Consider the following 20627-nt stretch of genomic DNA (forward strand, 5'->3'; position numbering starts at 1 on the left):
ATTGCATCACTGCACTCCAGTCTAGGGTACAGAGTGAGACTCCGCCTCTACAAAAAACGGTTTTTTGGCTGGGTGCAGTAGCTCACACCTGTAATCCCAGCACTTTGGGAGGCTACGGCAGGTGGATCACCTGAGGTCAGGAGATCAAGATCATCCTGGCTAACACGGTGAAACCCCATCTGTACTAAAAATACAAAAAATTGGCCGGGCGCGGTGGCGGGTGCCTGTATTCCCAGCTACTCCGGAGGCTGAGTCAGGAAAATGGTGTGAACCCGGGAGGCGGAGCTTGTAGTGAGCCGAGATCACCCCACTGCACTCCAGCCTGGGCAACAGAGCTAGACTCCGTCTCAAAAAAAAAGGAAAAAAAAAAAAATTAGCCGGGTGTGGCGGCACTTGCCTGTAATGACAGCTACTAGAGGCAGGAGGATTGCTTGAACCTGGGAGGCAGAGGTTGCAGTGAGCCAAAATCACACCACTGCACTCCAGCATGGACAACAGAGCGAGACTCCATCTCAAAAAAAAAAAGGTTTTTTGGAATGAATAAGAGTAATTTGTAAGAATAATAAAAGCAAGTACATTTGTCCTGGTCCACAGTTCCTGTTACTGAATGAATTAGTACTTCAAATTCACTCAGTAAAATTCACTAGTAAAATTTATTATATGAATGAGTGAATGAATGAATTGGACAAATTTTGAGCACTCAGTGCTGAGCACTAGGGACATAAACATGAACAAGACAAAGTCCCTGTTGTATTGGGGCTGACATGTGTGGGTGAGACAGAGGAGAAACAAGATGAATGGATGGATGAATTAATGAGAGGATGAATGAATGGATGGATAGATGGGTGGATGAATGGATAGATGAATTAATGAATGCAAGAATGGATGAATGGATGGATGGATGGATGGATGGATGGACTGATGAATGTTTAGATGAATACATTAATGCAAGAATGGATGAATGGATATATGAATTAATGAATGCAAGAATGGATGAATGGATGGATGGATGGATTGATGAATGTTTAGATGAATAAATTAATGCAAGAATGGATGAACGGATGGATGGATGGATAGATGAATAAATTGATGAATGTTAGAATGGATGAATGAATGGATGAATAAATTAATGGATGGATGGATGGATAATGGATAGATGAATAAATAAATGAATGCAAAAATGGATGAATAAATGGATGACGAATCGATAGATGGATCAATAAATCGATGGAATATTGATTAATGAATGGCTAAATGAGTAGATGCATGGATGGATTAATGAATGGATGGATTAATGAATGCAAGAATGGAAGGATGGATGGATGGATGGATGAATGGATAGATGAATGAAAGGAAGGATGAATGAATGGATGGAAGGATGGATGACTGGTCTGGGGTCTCCACCCGTCATTACTGCTGGGTGGCTAGGGAAAGTGAAGGGGGGCAGCAGACGCATCTGAAGTCGCAGTACCTCTCCCGGCCCCGCAGCGGTCTTCACGTTGGCCGACAGCGCTGCTCACCTGGCCGCCTCCCCTTTAAGACGCACACACCTGGGCTCTCACCTGGGCGCAGGCGCTTCCGCAGGAAGAAGGAAGCGACGCCGCCGTCGCCTCCTGGTGCTCCCTCCCCGCCTGCTAGGTCCCTCAACCGCCACCATGTCCGCCTCGGCTGTCTTCATTCTCGACGTCAAGGGCAAGGTGAGGCTGGGCATGAGGAGTTGGGAGACGGACAGGTGAGGTCTCGCTCCCGGGGATTCAGGGGCGACCCCTCCGCGCAGGCCACGGAGGCCCCAGCAATGGGCCTGGGAACACCCCCCCCCCCCCCACCGTCCCCGCAATCCCTGGAAATCCCGGGTCAAATCCCACCTCCAGCATTCACTCGCTTTGTGCCTGAGGCCAAGGCGTTCGCCTCCCAGGGCCTCAGTTTCTCTGTATATAAAAATGGGAGCAACAGAGGTCCCCACCCAATGAGAATTAATACAACTCACTGCGTGTAAACTACTTAGCACAGTGGCTTTTCTGGAAATATTAGGGACTCAGCAACTTGAAATTATCTCCGTCACCGTCGGCATCCACAGTGTTAATACCTGGGGAAGGCAACTGGAACAGGGGCCTCTTAACTCCCTCGATCTGTGGCTGCCTTGCCTCTTCCTGAAGTCCTTTTATTCCTCTTGTCTTTTTTTAATTTGGAGATAGGGTCTCTTGCTGTCTGCCAGGCTTGAGTGTAGTGGTGCAATCATAGCTCACTGCATCCTGAAATTTCTGGGCTCAAGCGATCCTCCTGCCTCAGTCTCTGGAGTAGCTGTGACTACACAGGTGCAGGCCACCATGCCTGGCTAATTCTTGACATTTTTTTGCAGAGGGATCCCGCTATGTTGCCAAAGCTGGTCTCAAACTCCTGAGTAGCTGGGGCTGCTGGCTGACTCCTCTATGCCCGGCTTTTTTTTTTTTTTTTTTTTTGAGATGGAGTTTCACTCTTGTTACTCAGGCGGGAGTGCAGTGGTGCTATCTGACTCACTGCAACCTCTGCCTCCCAGGTTCAAGCGATTCTACTGCCTTAGCCTCCCGAGTAGCTGGGATTACAGGTGCCCACCACCACACCAGGCTAATTTTTTTGTATTTTTAGTAGAGATGGGGTTTCACCATCTTGGGCAGGCTGGTCTCGAACTCCTGACCACAGGTGGTCCACCTGCCTTGGCCCCCCAAAGTGCTGGGATTACAGGCGTGAGCCACCGCGCCCAGCCATGCCCGGCTATTTTTAATTTTTTTTTTTTTTTTTGAGACGGAGTCTTGCTCTGTCACCCAGGCTGGAGTGCAGTGGCCAGATCTCAGCTCACTGCAAGCTCTGCCTCCCGGGTTCACGCCATTCTCCTGCCTCAGCCTCCCGAGTAGCTACAGGCGCCGCCACCTCGCCCGGCTAGTTTTTTGTATTTTTAGTAGAGACGGGGTTTCACCACATTAGCCAGGATGGTCTCGATCTCCTGACCTCGTGATCCGCCCGTCTCAGCCTCCCAAAGTGCTGGGATTACAGGCTTGAGCCACCGCGCCCGGCCTTTTTTTTTTTTTTTTTAATGGAGTCTTGCTCTGTCACTCAGGCTGGAGTGCAGTGGCTCCATCTTGGCTCACTGCAACCTCCATCTCCCAGGTTCAAGCAGCTCTCCTGCCTCAGCTTCCCGAGTAGCTGGGACTACAGGTGTGTGCCACCATGCCTGGCTAATTTTTGTATTTTTATTTTTTATTTTTTTGAGACGGAGTCTCACCTTGTCGCCCAAGCTGGAGTGCAATGGCATGATATTGGCTCACTGCAACCTCCACCTCTCGAGTTGAAGTGATTCTCCTGCCTCAGCCTCCTGAGTAGCTGGGATTACAGGCGCGTGCCATCACGCCCAGCTAATTTTTTGTATATTTAGTAGAGATGGGGTTTCACCATGTTGGCCAGGATGGTCTCAATCTCTTGACCTCGTGATCCGCCCACCTCGGCCTCCCAAAGTGCTGGGATTACAGACGCGAGCCCCTGCGCCCGGCTACATCTGGCCTATTTATATTTTTTATTTTTTTGTAGAGATGGGGTCTTGCTATGTTGCCCAGGATGGTCTTGAACTCCTGGGCCCCAGCTATCCCCTGCTTCAGCCTCCCAAAGTGCTGGGATGACAGGTGTCAGCCACAGCAGTCAGCCTGTCTTGTCATTTAATAGCCAAAATAAGAGTGGCGGTGAAAATAATATTCCCGGCCGGGCGCGGTGGCTCAAGCCTGTAATCCCAGCACTTTGGGAGGCCGAGGCGGCGGATCACGAGGTCAGGAGATCGAGACCATCCTGGCTAACACGGTGAAACCCCGTCTCTACTAAAAATACAAAAAACTAGCGGGCGAGGTGGCGGGCGCCTGTAGTCCCAGCTACTTGGGAGGCTGAGGCAGGAGAATGGCGGGAACCGGGAGGCGGAGCTTGCAGTGAGCTGAGATCTGGCCACTGCACTCCAGCTTGGGTGACAGAGCGAGACTCCATCTCAAAAAAAAAAAAATAAAAAATAAAAAATAAAAAATAAAAAATAAAAAAAAGAAAATAATATTCCCGTTAATATTTATTTATTTATTTATTTATTTATTTATTTATTTTTTATTTATTTATTTTGAGATGGAGTCTCTCTCTGTTGCCCAGGCTGGAGTGCAGTGGCATGATCTCCACTCACTGCAAGCTCTGCCTCCCGGGTTCACACCATTCTCCTGCCTCAGCCTCCCATGTATCTGGGACTACAGGTGCCTGCCACTGCGCCCGGCTAATTTTTTTGTATTTTTAGTAGAGACAGGGTTTCACCATGTTAGCCAGGATGGTCTCGATCTCCTGACCTCGTGATCCTACCGTCTCGGCCTCCCAAAGTGCTGGGATTACAGGTGTGAGCCACCGCACCTGGCCTCCCGTTAATTTTTTTTTTTTTTTTTTTTTTGAGACAGAGTCTCGCTCTGTCGCCCAGGCTAGAGTGCAGTGGCCGGATCTCAGCTCACTGCAAGCTCCTCCTCCCGGTTTACGCCATTCTCCTGCCTCAGCCTGCCAAGTGGCTGGGACTACAGGCGCCCGCCACCTCACCCGGCTAGTGTTTTGTATTTTTAGTAGAGACGGGGTTTCACCGTGTTAGCCAGGATGGTTTCGATCTCCTGACCTCGTGATCCGCCCATGTCGGCCTCCCAAAGTGCTGGGATTACAGGCTTGAGCCATCGCACCCGGCCCCCGTTAATATTAATAGTGAGAACTAAGATGTTTGAGAATCTGTCACGGGTCCTCCCTGTTCAGACGCTGGACGAAACAACCTTGGAAGTAGTAACTCTTTTTTTTTTTTTTTTTTTTTTTGAGATGGAGTCTCGCTCTGTCACCAGGCTGGTGTGATCTCAGCTCACTGCAACCTTCACCTCCTGGGTTCAAGTGATTCTCATGCCTCAGCCTCCCGAGTAGCTGGGATTACAGGCACGTGCCACCATACCCAGCTAATTTTTTTTTTTTTTTTTTGAGACAGAATCTCGCTCTGTAGCCCAGACTGGAGTGCAGTTGCCGGATCTCAGCTCATTACAAGCTCCGCCTCCCGGGTTCACGCCGTTCTCCTGCCTCAGCCTCCCGAGTAGCTGGGACTACAGGCGCCCGCCACTTCGCCCGGCTAAATTTTTTTTGTATTTTTTTAGTAGAGACGGGGTTTCACCGTGTTAGCCAGGATGGTCTCGATCTCCTGACCTCGTGATCCGCCCGTCTCAGCCTCCCAAAGTGCTGGGATTACAGGCTTGAGCCACCGCGCCCGGCATAATTTTTATTTTTTTAGTAGAGACGGGGTTTCACCATGTTGGCCAGGATGATCTTGATCTCTTGACCTCATGATCCGCCTGCCTCAGCCTCCTAAAGTACGGGGATTAAAGGTGTGAGCCACCGCACCCGGCCAGAAGTGTTCACTATTATGGATGGCTTCCTGACTACCAGGCACGATCATATGAACAATCATTTTTCTTTTTCCTTTTTTTATCCTTCTTCCTTTCCTTCCTTCCTTTCCTTCCTTTCCTTTTCTCTCTCTCTCCTCTCTCTCTCTCCTTCCTTCCTTCCTTCCTTCCTTCCTTCTTCCTTCCTTCCTTCCTTCCTTCCTTCCTTCCTTCTTCTTTCTTCTTTCTTTCTTCTTTCTTTCTTTTCTTCAGGGTCTCACTCTGTTGCCCAGGCTGGAGTGCAGTAGTATGATCACACTTCACTGCAGCCTCAACCTCCTAGGTTCAATCGATCTTCCTGCCTCAGACTCCAGAGTAGCTGTGACTACACAGGTGCAGGCCACCATGCTCAGCTAATTCTTGAAATTTTTTGTAGGGGGATCCTGCTATGTTGCCAAAACTGGTCTCAAACTCCTGGCCTCAAGCGATTCTCCTGCCTCGGTCTCCCGAAGCAGTGGGATTACATGAGTGAGTCATTGCACCTGGACTTTTCTTTCTTTCTTTTTCTTTCTTTTTTTAAAAAAATAATCCCACTTTGGTGCAAATGAAGTCTGGGGCAACAGCAGGGATTCTGGACCCAGGATGCCTTAGATCAATCCCCAGTTTCCATATGCTTCCAACCGACATGGTTTCTAATCTCACTTCTCCTATGTTAAATTGAGATGATGGGCCGGGCGCGGTGGCTCAAGCCTGTAATCCCAGCACTTTGGGAGGCCGAGGCGGGCGGATCACAAGGTCAGGAGATCGTAGACCATCCTGGCTAACACAGTGAAACCCCGTCTCTACTAAAAAAAGTACAAAAAACTAGCCGGGCGAGGTGGCGGGCGCCTGTAGTCCCAGCTACTCGGGAGGCTGAGGCAGGAGAATGGCGTGAACCCGGGAGGCGGAGCTTGCAGTGAGCTGAGATCTGGCCACTGCACTCCAGCTTGGGCGACAGAGCGAGACTCCGTCTCAAAAAAAAAAAAAATAAAATAAAAAAAAATAAATTGAGATGATGATAACATCTACCCCACAGGGTTGTGGCAAGAACTAAGTTAGAGGGCCGGGCGCGGTGGCTCAAGCCTGTAATCCCAGCACTTTGGGAGGCCGAGATGGGCGGATCACGAGGTCAGGAGATCGAGACCATCCTGGCTAACACGGTGAAACCCCGTCTCTACTAAAAATACAAAAATGAGCCGGGCGAGGTGGCGGGCGCCTGTAGTCCCAGCTACTCAGGAGGCTGAGGCAGGAGAATGGCATAAACCCGGGAGGCGGAGCTTGCAGTGAGCTGAGATCTGGCCACTGCACTCCAGTCCCGGAGACAGAGCGAGACTCCGCCTCAAAAAAAAAAAAAAAAAAAAAAAAGAACTAAGTTAAGCAACATCTACTCTTGTTTAGTTGCCTGTCTTCCTGCCTGCCTGCCTGCCCTTCTCCCCCCCTCCCTCGCTTTCTCTCCTTTCTTTCTCTTTCTTTTTTTTTTTTTTTTTCTTTTTGAGACGGAGTCTCGCTCTGTCGCCCCCGGACTGGAGTGCAGTGGCCAGATCTCAGCTCACTGCAAGCTCCGCCTCCCGGGTTTACGCCATTCTCCTGCCTCAGCCTCCCGAGGAGCTGGGACTACAGGCGCCCGCCACCTCGCCCGGCTAGTTTTTGTATTTTTAGTAGAGACGGGGTTTCACCGTGTTAGCCAGGATGGTCTCGATCTCCTGACCTCGTGATCCGCCCGTCTCGGCCTCCCAAAGTGCTGGGATTACAGGCTTGAGCCACCGCGCCCGGCCTCTTTCTCTTTCTTCTTTTGAGACGGAGTCTTGCTCTGTCGCCAGGCTGGAGCGCAGTGCCGCGATCTCGACTCATGGCAACCTCCGCCTCCCAGGTTCAAGTGATCCTCCTGCCTCAGCCTCCCGAGTAACTAGGACTATAGGCGCGCGTCACCACATCTGACTAATTTTTTGTATTTTTAGTAAAGACGGGGTTTCACCATGTTGGCCAGGATGGTCTTGATCTCTTGACCTAATGATCCACCCACCTCAGCCTCCCAAAATGCTGGGATTACAGGCATGAGCCACTGTGTCCAGCCGTCGCCTACTCTTTACTAAAACACAGCCTGGCGCTTAGTGAGGGTCCTAGACCCATTTAGCTGTTGTCATCACACTCCCATCTTACAGAGCGGGAAACAGGCACAAGGAGGCAGAGCCTTGCCCAAGCCCCTCAGCTAGGAAGTAGGGTCAGAACCAGGCACTGTGCCTCCGCAGCGTGGTAGGCTCCTAGATGCTGGTGGTGACCGGGTCGTTTCCTCCCACCCTCAGCCGTTGATCAGCCGCAATTACAAGGGCGATGTGGCCATGAGCAAGATTGAGCACTTCATGCCTCTGCTGGTACAGAGGGAGGAGGAAGGTGCCCTGGCCCCGCTGCTGAGCCATGGCCAGGTCCACTTCCTATGGATCAAACACAGCAACCTCTACTGTATCCACCTCACGTGGTGTCCCTGGGGGTGGGTGTGGGGGGTATCGGCGATGGTGGCAGCTCAGGCTGAGAGAGGGTGGGCTGAGGACAGGCGTTGCCCAGCACATCTCTGTGGCTCAGGCTAGGGGGCAGGGGCAGGTAGAGATGAGGGTGGTGGCAAGGGACAGGGTGGAGGTTCGGGGTCGGTATTCCATTTACTCCTCCATAAATGGCACCTTTTCCTTAACCTTGCTGCCCCCAGTGGTGGCCACCACATCGAAGAATGCCAATGCCTCCCTGGTGTACTCTTTCCTGTATAAGACAATAGAGGTAGGTACTAGCCTCCCATTGGCTGACTGGTCTGTCTGTCTACCCCTCTTGCCAGCTTCTTTCAAGATCCTTTTCTGATAGGAAGCCTTCCCAGATCTCTCTGGGCCTTCTTTTTTTTTTTTTTTTTTCTGGTAGAGACGGGGTCTTGCTATATTGCCCAGGCTGTTCTAGAACTTCTGGATTGAAGTAATCCTCCTGCCTTGGCCTCCCAAAGTGCTGGGATTACAGGCATGAGCCACCGCACCTGGACCCCTCCCTTCTTTTGAGACAGAGTTTTGCTCTTGTTGCCCAGGCTGCAATGGCACAATCTTGGCTCACCTCAACCTCTGCCTGCTGGGTTCAAGGGATTCTCCTGACTCAGCCTCCTGAGTACCTGGGATTACAGGCATGTGCCACCATGCCCAGCTAATTTTTTGTATTTGGCCAGGCTGGTCTCAAACTCCTGACCTCAGGTGATCCACCCACACTCCTAACCTCAGGTGATCCACCCACCTCCTAAAGTGCTGTGAGTACAGGTGTGAGCCACCATGCCTGGCTTGTTTCTTTATTTTCTTTTTTTTTTGAGACACCATGCCCCACTAATTAAAAAAAATTTTTTAGTAGAGGCTGGGCGCGGTGGCTCACGCCTCTATCAAAGCACTTTTGGAGGCTGAAGCAGGTAAATCACTTGAGGTCAGGAGTTTGAGACCAGCCTGGCCAACATGGAGAAATCCTGTCTCTACTAAAAATACAAAAATTAGCCGGGCATGCTGGCATGCACCTGTAATCCCAGCTACTGGGGAGGCTGAAGCAGTAGAATCACCTGAACCTGGAAGGCGGAGGTTGTAGTGAGCCGAGATCTCACCACTGCACGCTAGCCTGGGCAACACTGTGAGACTTAGTCTCAAAAAAAAAGCCACCACACCCAGCCTTTTTTGCCTACTTTTTCAAGCATTCAGCACACTTTTTCTTTTCTTTTCTTTTTTTTTTTTTTTTTTTTGAGATAGGGTCTCGCTTTGTTGCCCAGGCTGGAGTGTAGTGGCACAATCTCAGCTCACTGTAAGCTCTACCTCCTGAGTTCAAGCAATTCTCCTGCTTCAGCCTCCCTAGTTGCTGCAATTACAGGCAGGTGCCACCATGCCTGGCTAATTTTTGTATTTTTAGTAGAGACGGGGTTTTACCATGTTAGCTAGGCTGGTCTCAAACTCCTGACCTCAAGTGATCTGCCTGCCTTGGCCTCCCATTATTGGGATTACAGGCATGAGCCACCATGCCCGGCCTTTTTTGTTTTTGAGACAGGATCTTATTCTGTTGCCCAGGCTGGAGTGCAGTGGCATCCTCATGGCCCACTGAGGCCTCGACCTCCTAATACAATTTTTGTTGTTAGAGATAGGGGCTCACTATGTTGCCCAGGCTGGTCTTGAACTCACCTCAAGTGATCCTTGTGCCTTGGCTTCCCAAGGTGCTGGGGTTACAGGCATGAGCTACTGTGCTCAGCCCTTAGCCACACTTTTGTGGGTGTCTCTCTACCCTGACCCCCAGGTATTCTGCGAATACTTCAAGGAGCTGGAGGAGGAGAGCATCCGGGACAACTTTGTCATCGTCTATGAGTTGCTGGATGAGCTCATGGACTTTGGCTTCCCGCAGACCACTGACAGCAAGATCCTGCAGGAGTGAGTGGACCCCTGGGGGCAGGCTGGACTGTGGATATAAGTAACTGGAGGAGGTCCACAGAGGTGTCCCTGTGTCCAGCTGCTTGTCCCTACCACCCTCACTCCAGGTACATCACTCAGCAGAGCAACAAGCTGGAGACAGGCAAGTCACGGGTGCCACCCACTGTCACTAACGCTGTGTCCTGGCGCTCTGAGGGTATCAAGTATAAGAAGAACGAGGTCTTCATTGATGTCATAGAGTCTGTCAACCTGCTGGTGAGCCCGCATACCTCCCCCGCACCCCTTCCAGGGCCTGGCTGCGGGAGAGGGAGCTGGATGCCTGCTGACCACCCCCCACATCCATCCTCAGGTCAACGCCAACGGCAGCGTCCTGCTGAGCGAGATCGTTGGTACCATCAAGCTCAAGGTGTTTCTGTCGGGAATGCCAGAGCTACGGCTGGGCCTCAATGACCGCGTGCTCTTCGAGCTCACTGGCCGTAAGTATTTAGGGGACCTTTCTTCTGAGAAGTGCACAGGGGAGTCGCAAACCCGGCCCACGTGGGGACTTAGATAGAATCGCGGCCGGTTTTGAAATAAGCGCTCCCTCTCCATCTGCTGGTCACGGCCAGTATTGCAGCCAGCGGTTGACTTTGCAAAGGCTGTTTCATCATTGAGCGACTGCTGGGTGCCAGTTGCAGTTTTAGGCTCTGAGGACACAGCAGTGAAGAATAAGACAAACTCTCGTTCTTACAGAGATGACATCCTACTGGGAGGAGGAGACATAATAGCATCTTATTTATTTATTTATTTATTTAGAGATGGGGTCTTGCTGTGTCGCTCAGGCTGGAGTGCAGTGGTGTAATCATAGCTCACTGCAGGCTTGACCTCCGAGGCTCATGTGATCCTCCCACCACAGCCTCTCGAATAGCTGGGACCACAGGCATGGACCACCTACTTTTTAAATTTTTTATAGAGACGGAGGTCTCGCTTTGTTGCCCAGGCTGGTCTAATATCCTGCCCTCAAGCGATCCTCCTGCCTTGGCCTCCCAAAGTGCTAGGAGTACAGGTGTGAACTACTGTGCCTGGCTCAGCATCTTATTTATTTGTTTATTTGAGATGGAGTCTCGCTCTGTCACCAGGCTGGAGTGCAGTGGCATGATCTTGGCTCACTGCAACCTCTGCCTTCTGGGTTCAAGCGATTCTCCTGCCTCAGCCTCCCGAGTAGCTGGGACTACAGGCAAGTGCCACCACGCCCTGCTAATTTTTTTTTGTATTTTTAGAAGAGACGGGGTTTTACCACTTTGGCCAGGATGGTCTCGGTCTCTTTACCCTGTGATCCACCTGTCTCGGCCTCCCAAAGTGCTGGGATTACAGGTGTGAGCCACCACGCCCGGCCTCAGCATCATATTTAAAAGTCAGACACTGCCAGATACAGTGGCTCATGCCTGTAATCCCAGCACTTTGGTGAAGGGGTGGCCTGCCCCTCCACGCCTGTGGGTGTTTCTCGTTAGGTGGAACAAGATACTTGAGAAAAGAAATAAGACACAGAGACAAAGTATAGAGAAAGAAAAGTGGGGCCCAGGGGACCGGCGCTCAGCTTACAGAGGACCCACGCCTGCACCGGTCTCTGAGTTCCCTTAGTATTTATTGATAATTATCTTTACCATCTTAAAGAAAAGGAAGTAGCAGGATAATAGGATCATTGTAGGTAGAAAATTAGCAGTAAGACATATGGATAAAGATCTCTGTGACATGAATAAGTTCAAAGGAAAATGCTGTGCCTTGATATACATATGCAAACATCTCCATAAACCTTTTAACAGCATTGTTCCAGACTATCACATGGGGAGAAACCTTGGACAATACCTAGCTTTTCTAGGCAGAGGTCCCTGCGACCTTTGGCCGTGTACGTGTCTCTGGGTAGTTGAGATTAAGAGAATGGTGATGACTTTTTAACCAGCAAGCTGCCTTCAGGTACTTGTTTAACAAAGCACATCCTGCACAGCCCAAAATCCTTTAAACCTTAAGTCACCACAGCACATGTCTCTTGCAAGAACAAGGTTGGGGGTAGGGTCACAGATTAACAGCATCTCAAATACAGAACAAAATGGAGTCTCTTATGTCTGCTTCCTTCTATATAGACACAGTAACAGGCTGATCTCTCTTTCTTTTCTCCACACTTTGGGAGGCCGAGGCGGGAGGATCACCTGAGGTCGGGAGTTTGAGACCAGCCTGACTAACGTGGAGAAACTCTGTCTCTACAAAAAATACAAAATTAGCCGGGTGTGGTGGCACATGCCTGTAATTCCAGCTACTCAGGAGGCTGAGGCAAGAGAATTGCTTGAATTCGGGAAGTGGAGGTTGCGGTGAGCCAAGATCGTGCCATTGCACTCCAGTCTGGGCAACAAGAGTGAAACTCCGTCTCAAAAAAAAAAAAAAGGCCAGGCCCTGTGGGTACAGATGCTAGGTTTAGATTCCAGCTCTACTCTCCCAGTTTTTGTTCATCCTCTCTGGGCCCCAGTTTCCCCATATGTGAAATCGGTGATAGTGGTGGGCAGGGAAGGTAGGGATAGGGATGCTTTCCTGGTCCCCAGGGTCACTCTGCACTCTCCACTCTGAGTTTCAGGTGGCAAGAATAAATCCGTAGAGCTGGAGGATGTAAAATTCCACCAGTGCGTGCGGCTCTCCCGCTTTGACAATGACCGCACCATCTCCTTCATCCCGCCTGATGGTGACTTTGAGCTCATGTCCTACCGCCTCAGCACCCAGGTGAGGCGGGGTCCAGCCACGTGTGGGTAGGGTAGGATGGGGTAGGCTGGAGAGTGACGCTGGGCCCAGCGCGGTGGCTCACGCCTGTAATCCCAACACTTTTGGAGGCTGAGTCGGGTGGATCACTTGAGGACAGGAGTTCGAGACCAGCCTGGCCAACAGGGTGAAGCCCTGTCTCTACTAAAAATACAAAAATTAGCCGGGCATGGTGGCACATGCCTGTAATCCCAGCTACTGGGGAGGCTGAGGCAGGAGAATTGCTTGAGTCCGGGAGGTGGAGGTTGCAGTGAGCCAAGATCACGCCATGGCACTCCAGCCTGGGTGAAGAAGCGAGACTCTATCTCAAAAAAAAAAAAAAAGAGAGTGACCCTGGAGTCTCTAAGAACTCCCCCCTTCTTCTCACAGGTCAAGCCACTGATCTGGATTGAGTCTGTCATTGAGAAGTTCTCCCACAGCCGCGTGGAGATCATGGTCAAGGTGGGCCTTGGGGGAACGCTTATTAACAGTGCATGATTTCGGGTGGGCGCAGTGGCTTACACCTGTAATCTCAGCACTTTGGGAGGCTGGGGTGATTAGATCACTTAAACCCAGGACTTTGAGACCAGCCTGGGCAACATGGTGAAACCCTGTTTCTACAAAAAATACAAAAATTAGCCCAGTGGTGAGTGCCTGTAGTTCCAGATAGTTGGGAGGCTGAGGTGGGAGGATTGCTTGAGCCCAGGAAGAGGAGGGTGCAGTGAGACAAGCACTCTAGCCTGGATGACAGAGCTAGACCTCATCTCCAAAAAAAAAAAAAAAAAGAAAAAACAAAGTCTGGCCGGGCGCGGTGGCTCACGCCTGTAATCCCAGCACTTTGGGAGGCCGAGGTGGGTGGATCATGAGGTCAGGAGATCGAGACCATCCTGGCTAACATGGTGAAACCCCGTCTCTACTAAACATATAAAAAAAAAATTAGGCCGGGCGCGGTGCTCAAGCCTGTAATCCCAGCACTTTGGGAGGCCGAGACGGGCGGATCACGAGGTCAGGAGATCGAGACCATCCTGGCTAACACTGTGAAACCCCGTCTCTACTAAGAAAATACAAAAAACTAGCCGGGCGACGTGGCAGGCGCCTGTAGTCCCAGCTACTCGGGAGGCTGAGGCAGGAGAATGGCGTAAACCCGGGAGGCGGAAGTTGCAGTGAGCTGAGAGCCGGCCACTGCACTCCAGCCTGGGCGGCAGAGCGAGACTCCGTCTCAAAAAAAAAAAAAAAAAAAAAAAATTAGCCGAGCGAGGTGGCGGGCGCCTGTAGTCCAGCTACTCGGGAGACTGAGCAGGAGAATGGCGTGAACCCAGGAGGCGGAGCTTTCAGTGAACTGAGATCTCACCACTGCATTCCGGTTTGGGCGACAGAGCGAGACTCCATCTCAAAAAAAAAAAAAAAAAAAAGGGCTTGGTGAATATTTGAAGGATGAGCAAGCGAATTCTTCATGCTCCCCTCACAGGCCAAGGGGCAGTTTAAGAAACAGTCAGTGGCCAACGGTGTGGAGATATCTGTGCCTGTACCCAGCGATGCCGACTCCCCCAAATTCAAGACCAGTGTGGGCAGCGCCAAGTATGTGCCAGAGAGAAACGTCGTGATTTGGAGTATTAAGTCTTTCCCGGTAAGCATCAGGGAGCGGTGGGGGATCTGGGGGTGGAGGGAACTGGAGTAGTGTAGGGGCTGCCCAGGAGGCATGAGAACAAGGCAGAGAGTAAATCAGAGACCCAGTCAGGTGTGGTGGCTCATGACTGGAATGCCAGCACTTTGAGAAGCTGACATGGCAGATTGTTTGAACCCAGGAGCTGGAAACCAGCCTGGAGAACACAGTGAGACCCTGCCTCCATAAAAATATTAAGAGGAGGTGGGCGCAGTGGCTCACGCCTGAAATCCCAGCACTTTGGGAGGTTGAGAGGTGGGCAGATCACGAGGTCAGGAGTTCGAGACCAGCCCAACCAACATGGTGAAACCCCGTCTCTACTAAAATTATAAAAATTAGCTGGGTGGGCCAGGCGCGGTGGCTCAAGCCTGTAATCCCAGCACTTTGGGAGGCTGAGACGGGCGGATCACGAGGTCAGGAGATCGAGACCATCCTGGCTAACACTGTGAAACCTCGTTTCTACTAAAAAATACAAAAAACTAGCCGGGCGAGGTGGCGGGCGCCTGTAGTCCCAGCTACTCGGGAGGCTGAGGCAGGAGAATGGCGTAAACCCGGGAGGTGGAGCTTGCAGTGAGCTGAGATCCGGCCACTGCACTGCAGCCTGGGCGACAGAGCCAGGCTCCGTCTCAAAAAAAAAAAAAAAAAAAAAATTAGCTGGGTATGGTGGTGCATGCCTGTAATCCCAGCTACTCAAGAGACTGAGGCAGGAGAATTGCTTGAACCCGGGAGGCAGAGGTTGCAGTGAGTTGAGATCGTGCCACTGCACACTCCAGCCTGGGTGACAGAGCGAGACTCCGTCTCAAAAAAAAAAACATTAAGAGGCCAGGCGTGGTGGCTCCTACCTGTAATCCTAGCACTTTGGGAGGCTGAAGCAGGTGGATCACCTGAGGTTAGGAGTTCAAGAACAGCCTGACCAACATGATGAAACCCCATCTCTACTAAAAATACAAAAATTAGCCGGGCGTGGGGGTGCGTGCCTGTAGTCCCAGCTACTCAGGAGGCTGAGGCAGGAGAATCACTTGAACCTGGGAGGTGGAGGTTACAGTGAGCCGAGATCGTGCCACCACACTCCAGTCTGGGTGACGGAGTGACACTCTGTCTCAAGAAAAAAAAGAATTTAAGAAAAAAGAAATACAAATAAATCAGGGAGGTACATATGTATGCAAGTGATTATTCTGTGGGAGTGATCAAGCTAGAAACCAGGCCAGTCTATTTCACAGATGGGTAAACTTCCATGACGGGAAGTGAGTGGATTTAAATATCCCCCTGCCAATGTCTCGAGGAAACCAGCCCTGGGTTCAACTTCCTCACTATTGCTTTGCTGAGCTGGGTGGGTTTGGGAAGCCCATTTTCACTTAAGGAGGCTCAGTTTGCCCATCTGTGAAATGGGCAGGTGACCCACATCCCTTGGCTGCTAGAGGTTTTAGTTTGTCCCCGTGATCTTGGGAGAGGTGGATCATCAGTGCCTGTAAAACAGGACATGGTAGTTAAAAAAAGAAAAAAAACCCTGACTGGGTTTTGCAATCAGAATCTTCCCTCGTGAGTGTCACCTTGGAGGGGTTGTGGTGCGATCACGGCTTACTGCAGCCTCAAACTCCCAGACTCAAGGGATCCTCCTGCTTCACCCTCCCGAGTAGCCAAAACTACAGGCGTGTTCCACTGTACCCAGCTAATTTTTAAACTTTTGTAGAGATGGGATCTCACTATGTTGCCCAGGCTAAAGAGCGTTTATTTTCCTGTCTGTGAAATGGGCTGTGAGCAGATCTTGCTCCAGGGGTTGCTGTAAGGAAGGTCTCAGGAGCATAGGGGGGCCCTGGTGTGCCTAATGCCCCCATGTTCCCTCAGGGGGGCAAGGAGTACTTGATGCGAGCCCACTTTGGCCTCCCCAGCGTGGAAAAGGAGGAGGTGGAGGGCCGGCCCCCCATCGGGGTCAAGTTTGAGATCCCCTACTTCACTGTCTCTGGGATCCAGGTGAGAGAAGCGGGCAGGGAGGCTCCTCCCCTTGACTTTGGTGGGTTCCCCTCTCTCCTGTCCCTTGGCTCAAGTCACCTCAGTCCCCTGGCCTGTGTCAACACTCCTCTGAAGGTTGCCTGGTCTTTCCCTAGAGCAGTGTTACCTTTATCTGCCCACAGTCTGAGCTCCCTCTCCCCTGGCCTGTGCCACCTCGTTCCCAACTGGCTTGTTCACTTCTGTCCCTTCTCCACCTCCAAAGCCATTCACCATTCCCTTGCCTGTGCCACCTTGTCCCGCCAAGACCATGTGATGTCCCCTCATCGATCCCAGCCTGTGCCATGTAGCCCCTTGGCCTAAGCATCTCTTTCTCCCTGGCCCTGGCCTCCTCCCTCCTGCAATCCTGGACCACTTCTTTTCATTCCCTTCTAGGTCCGATACATGAAGATCATTGAGAAGAGTGGTTACCAGGCCCTGCCCTGGGTTCGCTATATCACCCAGAGTGGCGGTAAGGAGCCCAGCTCCTGGGGACAATGGGGTGAGGCAAAGGCAGTGGGTAGGGACTCGGGGGGTTCCACCACATTCTAGCTCAGAAAACCAACGAGGGTCAGGTGTGGTGGTTCACGCGTGTAATCCCAGCACTTTGGGAGGCCAAGGCGGGTGGAGACCAACCTGACCAACATGGTGAAACCTTGTTTCTACTAAAAACACAAAAATTAGCCAGGCCTGGTGGCTCGTGCCTATAATCCAAGCTACTCAGGAGGCTGAGGCAGAATTGCTTGAACCCAGGAGGCAAAGGTTGCGGTGAGTTGAGATCGTGCCACTGCACTCCCACCTGGGCGACAGAGACCCTGTCTCAAAAAAAAAAAGGAAAAAAAAGCAAACGGCCCCTTCTTGTCATGGCACCCTGGGCCTTGGTTTGCACGTCTTTAAAATGGGGGCAGTTGGCTGGGTGTGGTGGCTCACATCTGTAATTCCAGCACTTTGGGAGGCTGAGGTGAGAGGACCGCTTGAGCTCAGGAGTTCCAGACCAGCCTTGGCAACACAGCAAAACCCCTGCACTACAAAAAAGTATAAAAATTAGCCAGGTGCGGGGGCCAGGCGTGGTGGCTCAAGCCTGTAATCCCAGCACTTTGGGAGGCCGAGACGGGAAGATCACAAAGTCAGGAGATCGAGACCATCCTGGCTAACCCAGTGAAATCCCGTCTCTACTAAACAATACAAAAAACTAGCTGGGCGAGGTGGCGGGTGCCTGTAGTCCCAGCTGCTCGGGAGGCGGAGTTTGCAGTGAGCTGAGATTCTGCCACTGCACTCCAGCCTGGGCAACAGAGCGAGACTCCCTCTCACAAAAAAAAGAAAAAATTAGCCAGGTGTGATGTGCACACCTGTAGTCCCAGCAACTCAGGAGGCTGAGGTGGGAGGATCGCCTGAGCCCAGGAGGTCGAGGCTGCAGTGAGCTGTGATCACGCTAGCCTGGGCAAAAGTGAGACCCTGGCTCAAAAAAGGAAAAAACAGCGGGGGCAGTTGTCAGCTCTAGGGTGGTGGTGAGTTTGGAGAAGGAGCTGAACCTATAGCACTCCCAACTACTGCCTGGAAACCACTTTGTTGCTATGGTTACAGTGCGTGTGTTTAGCCCCATTCTTAGCCTTGTTGATCATAAGTGCTGGGATAGGGGTACATTGAGGGGGTGTGGGAGGCTGTCCCTTTTCCTTCCCCCCTCCCCATTTCTTTTCTTTTTCGAGATGGAGTCTCACTCTGTCACCCAGGCTAGAGTACAGTGGCACGATCTCAGCTCACTGCAACCTCCACCTCCTGGGTTCAAGCGATTCTTATACCTCAGCCTCCCAAGTAGCTGGGATTACAGGTACCGACTACTGCGCCCAGCTAATGTTTTATTTTTTTATTTTTTGAGGCGGAGTCTTGCTCTGTCGCCCAGGCTGGAGTGCAGTGGCCGGATCTCAGCTCACTGCAAGCTCCGCCTCCCGGGTTCCCGCCATTCTCCTGCCTCAGCCTCCCAAGTAGCTGGGACTACAGGCGCCCGTCACCTCGCCCGGCTAGTTTTTTGTATTTTTAGTAGAGACGGGGTTTCACTGTGTTAGCCAGGATGGTCTCGATCTCCTGACCTTGTGATCCGCCCGTCTCGGCCTCCCAAAGTGCTGGGATTACAGGCTTGAGCCACCGCGCCCGGCAATGTTTTATTTTTAATAGAGATGGGGTTTCACCATGTTGGCCAGGCTGGTCTGAAACCCCTGACCTCAAGTGATCTGCCCGCCTCGACTTCCCAAAGTGCTAGGATTGTAAGTGTGAGTCACTGTGACTGGCCCCCCTCCCCATTTCTGAGATGGCCCCTCCTCATTCTTTCTCTGCAGATTACCAACTTCGTACCAGCTAGGAGAAGAGATGGGGGCTCGAACACGGGGCTTCCCTACAGCCCCAAATGCAGATTTTAGAGGGAGGGAAGGTGCGGGCTGTGTGTGTCTGTGTGAAGGCAGGTCCTGGATTTGGCAGTTTCTTGCTCCCAGCACCTGCCCCTTCCTCACATCTTCCTTATTCCATAGGTTGGGAGAGAAACTCTCTCTGCTTCCCTCGCCCTTAGAGCTTTCCCCGTCCCCTTGATTTTACATGAAGAAATAGAAGAGGGGCTTGAAGTTCCCCTTGCGAGTGCCTTCTTGCAACGGCCTGCCTTAGCAGGTGTTGCGTGTCCCTCCTTCACAGCTGCTGAGCCCAGAGGCCCCGCTGGCTCCTCCTCTGAATTTTAGGATGTCATTAAAAAGATGAATCTAGCAGCTGTCTATGTGCTTTTTGAATGGGGACGTTACTGAAGTGCTGCAATGGGAGTGGGCAACACGTGTCCATTCCTCAGTCCCGGGTCATCTCCCTGGTCCTCTGCTGTTGATTTGCTTCCCACCTCCAGTCTGTTCCCCCAAAAGCCGCTAGAAGGCGTGCGTTAGCATCGCTTCTTTCTTTCTTTTCTTTTCTTTTCTTTTTTTTTTTTTTTTTGAGCTAGTCTCACTGTAGTCCAAGCTGCAGTGCAGTGTCCTGATTTCGGCTCACTGCAACCTCTGCCTCCCAGGTTCAGGCAATTCTCCTGCCTCAGCCTCCAGAGTAGCTGGGATTATAGTCACCCACCACCACGCCTGGCTAATTTTTTTTTTTTTTTTTGAGACGGAGTCTCGCTCTGTCACCCAGGCTGGAGGAGTGCGGTGCGATCTCGGCTCACTGCAACCTCCGCCTCCGGGGTTCAAGTGATTCCCCTGCCTCAGCCTCCCGAGTAGCTGGGATTACAGGCGCCAATACCATGCCCAGCTAATTTTTGTATTTTTTTTTTTTTTTTTTTGAGACGGAGTCTCACTCTGTCGCCGGGGCTGGAGTGCAGTGGCCAGATCTCAGCTCACTGCAAGCTCCGCCTCCCGGGTTTACGCCATTCTCCTGCCTCAGCCTCCTGAGTAGCTGGGACTACAGGCGCCCGCCACCTCGCCCGGCTAGTTTTTTTGTATTTTTTAGTAGAGAGGGGGTTTCACAGTGTTAGCCAGGATGGTCTCGATCTCCTGACCTCGTGATCCGCCCGTCTCGGCCTCCCAAAGTGCTGGGATTACAGGCTTGAGCCACCGCGCCCGGCCTAATTTTTGTATTTTTATTAGAGACGGGGTTTCACCATGTTGGCTGGTGAACTCCTGACCTCATGATCTGCCCTCCTCAGCCTCCCAAAGTGCTGGGATTATAGGCATCAGCCACTGTGCCCAGCTTTTTTTTTTTTTTTTTTTTGAGACAAAGTCTCGCTCTGTCCCTCATGCTGGAGTACAGTGGTGTGATCTCTGCTCCCTGCAACCTCCACCTCCCAGGTTCAAGTGATTCTCCTGTCTCAGCCTCCTTAGTAGCGGGATTACAGGCACGCACCACCATGCCCCGCTAATTTTTGTATTTTTAGTAGAGATGGGGTTTTACCATGTTGGTCAGGCTGGTCTCAAACTCCTGACGTCATGATCCGCCCTCCTTGGCCTCCCAAAATGTTGGGATTACAGGCGTGAGCCACTGCGCCAGGCCAATTTTAGTATTTTTTAATAGAGACGGGATTTCACCATGTAGGCCATGCTGGTCTCGAACTCCTGAACTCAGGTGATCCACCTGCCTCAGCCTCCCAAAGTGTTGGGATTACAGGCGTGAGCCACTGCGCTCGGCATTTCTATCTTATTAAAGTCATGGTCTGGTCGGGCGTGGGCAACAGAGAGAGACTCTGTCTCAGAAAAAAAAAAAAAGGCCAGGCGCGGTGGCTCATGCCTGTAATCCCAGCACTTTGGAGAGGCCGAGGCGGGCGGATCACAAGGTCAGGACACTGAAACCATCCTGGCTAACACGGTGAAACCCCGTCTCTACTAAAAATACAAAAAAATTAGCGGG

At 51.5% G+C, this 20627-nt stretch overlaps 1 protein-coding gene across 1 annotated transcript; it reads left to right on the forward strand.

The window, feature by feature from the left end:
* The first annotated feature begins 1577 nt into the window (after positions 1–1577).
* AP1M2 (adaptor related protein complex 1 subunit mu 2) lies at positions 1578–19012 on the forward strand. Its single transcript, XM_033197347.1, has 12 exons — positions 1578–1697; positions 7736–7892; positions 8134–8201; positions 9723–9853; positions 9961–10108; positions 10203–10329; positions 12459–12601; positions 13007–13078; positions 14085–14243; positions 16125–16250; positions 16662–16737; positions 18599–19012. Exons 1-12 carry the CDS (start codon positions 1656–1658, stop codon positions 18619–18621), a joined length of 1272 nt encoding a protein of 423 aa, XP_033053238.1. The 5' UTR covers positions 1578–1655; the 3' UTR covers positions 18622–19012.
* The last annotated feature ends 1615 nt before the right edge of the window (positions 19013–20627 follow it).

Source organism: Trachypithecus francoisi, unplaced genomic scaffold (genome assembly GCF_009764315.1).
Source record: "Trachypithecus francoisi isolate TF-2019V2 unplaced genomic scaffold, Tfra_2.0 Lachesis_group5, whole genome shotgun sequence".
NCBI lineage: Eukaryota > Metazoa > Chordata > Mammalia > Primates > Cercopithecidae > Trachypithecus > Trachypithecus francoisi.

Excerpts from the sequence above, each read along its gene's own strand:
- AP1M2 (XM_033197347.1), top strand. The coding sequence starts at position 1,656 with ATGTCCGCCTCGGCTGTCTTCATTCTCGACGTCAAGGGCAAG. Across the intron at positions 8,202-9,722 it reads TCCTGTATAAGACAATAGAG|GTATTCTGCGAATACTTCAA; the intron begins GTAGGTACTAGC and ends CCTGACCCCCAG. Across the intron at positions 16,738-18,598 it reads CTATATCACCCAGAGTGGCG|ATTACCAACTTCGTACCAGC; the intron begins GTAAGGAGCCCA and ends CTTTCTCTGCAG.